The 4,435-nt window shown below is 44.3% G+C and overlaps 1 protein-coding gene across 1 annotated transcript in view; it reads right to left on the bottom strand.

Moving 5' to 3' along the window:
- LOC110300014 (liver carboxylesterase 1) overlaps window positions 1-4,435 on the bottom strand; it is a 31,788-nt gene that overhangs the window by 23,673 nt on the left and 3,680 nt on the right. Inside the window, exons 3-4 of the mRNA XM_021170045.1 lie at window positions 4,063-4,207; window positions 1,706-1,839 (exon numbers count right to left, since the gene is read on the bottom strand). Coding sequence (XP_021025704.1) covers window positions 1,706-1,839; window positions 4,063-4,207 — 279 coding nt within the window. The remainder of the gene's footprint in view (window positions 1-1,705; window positions 1,840-4,062; window positions 4,208-4,435) is intronic.

Here is a 4,435-nt window from a genome sequence, read left to right on the forward strand (position 1 = left end):
AGAGAGAGAGAGAGAGAGAGAGAGAGAGAGAGAGAGAGAGAGAGAGAGAGAGAGAGAGAGAGAAGGGGCCCAAGTAGCCCCTTTTATAGTGAGCTAGGCTACCTTGCTGTTGCCAGGTAACTGTGGGGAGGAGCTTACGTGGCTGTAGCCAGAATACCAGGAGCTTGGGACATTGTCTATGTGACTGATAGTCACAGGATTTTGGAGTTGAGGAGTTGATGTGTTGTCAGGCACTTGTGTCTGGGAGCATAGCTTATGGTTAGGTCCCTTGTAGATTTTTCTACTGGGTCTCCTGAGTAAGCCTCACTTGACACTTGACCAGAACACAGACTGCCTTTCATGGTCCAACATAATGACAGCAGCAAATTAGAATTGGGTAGGAGACAGCAGTGAGTCTATGTGGAGGGACTTTAGATTGCATAACAAGGGAAGGCATCATAGAGACAGTATTATTTACTGGAAACACGAATAAATCATGTCTATGTGTTGTGCTAGTTAGCTCTTGTTGCCAACTTAACACAGTCTAGACTCACCTGGGAAGAGGGAACCTCACTCAACTGATGGGTGGCCCAGATCAGATTGTCCTGTGGCTATATCTGCGGGATTGTCATGACTGATGGGTGGTGTAGAAGAGGCCAGCCCATGATGGATGACAACATCCCTACTTAGGTGTGTCTGGGCTACATAAGAAAGATAGCTGAGTACGAAACATGTAGAAAGTCAATCAATAGTCAGCATTGCTCCTGGTTTCTGCTTCAGCCCCTGCTATATTTCCTACTTTGATTTCCCTTGATGATATGTTGGGACCTGGAAGTATAAACCAAATAGATCCTATCTTTCCCCAAGTTGCTTTTGGTCAGAGTGTTTTGTCATAGCAAGAGAAAACAAACCAGGTCATGTGTTTTGTGCATCTGAAGGGAACTGCAGTTGGGAGGCACAATAGATACAAAGGCCAGTGGACCAGGAACAAGAATGTAAGTGTAGTAGGTATGAGATGCCATCAGAATAAAGGCCTTAGCAAGGACATCTGTGTCTTTATAAAAAACACAGAAGCATTGTATAGAGAATTGAAGTGACTTAATCTGTCTCACAGAACACTCTGGGTTCTGTAAAGGATAGCCATGGTATCCACATAACAGTTTATAACAGGAGATAGATATAATAATATTAGGTCTTAACACATGGAGCTTTGACTAGGGTTGTAACAAGGACTCATACTGAAGGCTAGGTTTTGCTATGGTTTGTCCACCAATGGTTCAGTGTGGAAGTTCTGATCGATGTTTGTCAGCATTTGGAAGTAATAGGACCTGGGAAAGCTGAGGCCCAGGGGAAGGTTCTTTGGTTCCTTGAGATGTAGCCATGAGATGGAACTAATATAGTTCTCACGTGACTCTGATTGTCTCTCACATAAATAAGTTTTTACAAAAAGGAGACTGTCTCTTTCCCACTCCTAGGCATTCTGCCTTGCCATGTGAGCTACTTACATGTTCAGATCTCCTTTTGTTTTTGCATCATGCCTTAACACACCTCAGAGCTATCTCCAGTGGCTCATTGGTGCAACCACAGTCTTGGACTTTTAACATCTGAAACCTAAGCTAAATAAGTTTGAACTCTCTATAATGTCATAGTCTCTTGCTTTTTGTTATAGTAACAGCAACAATCCTATTTCAGAACTGATATAGAAAGAGGAATATTAATATATCACCTGAAGAATCCCCAGATACCCAGGCGATACTGAATGACCACTACAACCACATTTTCATGGACAGCGAGGGGCACTCCATCATAGGTTGATGCTCCATCTATCACAAGTCCACCTCCATGTATCCACACCATCACCTGGACAAGAACATAATCACATAGGTCATAAGCAACAGAATTGGAGAGACTGCATCTAGTTTGGTCACCTGTATCTGGACTTTGGCTTCATCCAAAATACACACCAGTGTCCAGAAAGGCTGTAACAGGCAATCCTCTCCTTTCCAACTCCCTCAGATCAGCCTTAACACTCGAAGTCCCAGTAAGTCCCAGTATTTCTCCTCAGTTCCATCCTTCAGTGACAGCAAATTTAGAAAATCTTCATGGGAACACCAAGGAGGTCCTGTTCTCCCTGCAAGCCCATGGCGTCATGCCTAGACTATTCACCCAACTGAACATAAAAGCAAGAGGCAGTCCTTGAACTACCACTTCATCTCATAGCACTGACCCGCCAGTGATAAATTGAACTTCTCTGTTGGTAAGTGACTATTTAATGAGGAGCACAGCAGCCTGATGGTACCCACTTCTACAGTGCTCCCTCAGCACACCTGACTCCTCCCACCCTGCTAAGTCCAGCTTGCTTCTGTTTTCTCCATGATGTCTTTACTACTTTGGGTAACATTATTTGAGGGCTCATTATGTACCAAAGACTGCTAAAACTTGAAGGTGAAAGGATGCAAAAATTTGCAGTGTGTATGTGTGTACATATTGAGCAGAAAAGAAATGAGAGTTTACAAAATCCTATTTGTTTAAAAGAAGTCATAATGCATACTGTGAACCAAGAAGTGCAATAAGGCAAAGAAACGGCCACTATATGGAAATAAGAATAATGCCCACTGCATCATGAAAGAAAGACACTTTGCCACCTGGGGTATAATGTAGTAGTGTGGTTTCACCAGACCATGTGGCTTGACCAAGCCACCTAGCTCCAGCATTGTTCACTGAGCTCCTAATCTCTGTTGCCTATGGTCATGACACAGTAAGTCAGTAGTTGGAACAAGAGATGACAGCAGAGGCAGAATTTAACCCCAGTCCCTTTGGCTCTTGGATCTCTGTCCATAAATTGATGGTCTTCTGCTTGAAGGTTCCCAGAATCCCTGCACTCTTGCCCACACAAGCAGGTTCTATGCTACCTCCAGTAGCAACTAAGCCAAGGTCATCTTATGGAAGCTGGAGACAATGGCTAGTGAGGGTGAGAAATGACCTCCCCGACCTGAGCAGTTTGTAAGTCTAGGCTGATGATATCAAGGTCCTTTAAGACATAGAGGGCTGTGTGACAGTGGTTTATGTCCTTGCTTTCCTTGACCAGAAATATGGCTGTGCTTGGGACACTGTGTACACAAGAAATGAAAGAAGAAATCAGAGTTTGAGTGAACGAACATTTGTTCCCACGTTTCCTGTGCATTGGAAAGTATGTGTGGGCCCTAATAATAGTCCAAGTTCAAACTCTCTTCTCCCTTCTCCTTTCCATGGAGACTGGCAGGGTTTTGGCATTTGACTTGCTACACCCCAGGGATTGGCTCTTTCCAAAAGCCCCATTCCAAACCACTGGCCTACCAACTGGCAATCTGCCTAAGCTCAGGCCCTTTGTTTATGTGGAAATGCTGATTCATTGCAGCATCAGTCTGTGCCAGAGGCAGTTACTGATAGCAATGACCCACAGTAAAATCCAGCGTGGTTGACAAAAGGCAAAGGAGAGTACTTCTCATTTCCCACAGGCTCCTCCCCTCAGAACTTTGTCTCAGGCCAATGAAAGTTATTGCTGTTACTGTGGGTAGAAAGGTGATACTCCAGCTACCTTTGCTAGTCCTTATCAAAGAGCACAGGTTTAAATATTAAAAGACCCATGCTATTGCCCTGCCTACTCACTGTGTGTCCTGGTTTCCCTCATCAGAGCCTTAGTTTCTACTTAGGTAAACTATCCTGTAGAATGTATAATTTCTGAGTGTGTGTGTGTGTGTGTGTGTTTTCATCTTAAGTTTGTTGAAATTATATCTTAGCTACTCTGGAATCAGGTTGTCCCTCCAGAAACTAAAACTTGAGGTTACTGTCATTGTTAGTATAAGAGAGTTTAGAAGGTTACAATTTGTTTCTCAGATTCAGGGTCGTCTCCACCAAAAGTCTAATACACTGTGACTCACAGGCAGAAAAAGGTCTCTTATTTGGTGGTTAACAGGCCTTGGACCCCTACTTAAGTCCTTGACAATGAAGACACTGCCCCTAGCTGCCTTTGTTCCTTTCCAGTGGTGCACAGGCTACAGATGCTGGTACCCACAAGTCTAGACCAGTGATCTCCATGCTTACGGGCAACCTGCTGTTCTGTGTTAAGTCGGCAGGAGTATAAATATTGAGGTAGAGACAGTCCTCAGAAAATTTGTGGGGAATGATCTTCCTTCGGTTGGTGAAGAGCTCGGCGAGCCTCAATGCTGCCTCTGGGTTTTGGTAGCACCTGGGAAGGAGAAAGAACGCCTGAGTTTCCACCAAATGGAAATAGAGCATGCTGTCTGCCACTCAACCTTGCACCAGGTTTGAACTTGGTCATGCAGTTAGTATCGGTGTGTAAGGGGTGGGGGGAGGTCTATGTGTTTCCTGGAGGAAACTTTGACTTCTCTAATGCCTTCTAACTCTGCAGAGAGAGAGAGAGAGAGAGAGAGAGAGAGAGAGAGAGAGAGAGAGA

The sequence above is a fragment of the Mus caroli genome, chromosome 8, assembly GCF_900094665.2.
Source record: "Mus caroli chromosome 8, CAROLI_EIJ_v1.1, whole genome shotgun sequence".
Classification (NCBI taxonomy): Eukaryota; Metazoa; Chordata; class Mammalia; order Rodentia; family Muridae; genus Mus; species Mus caroli.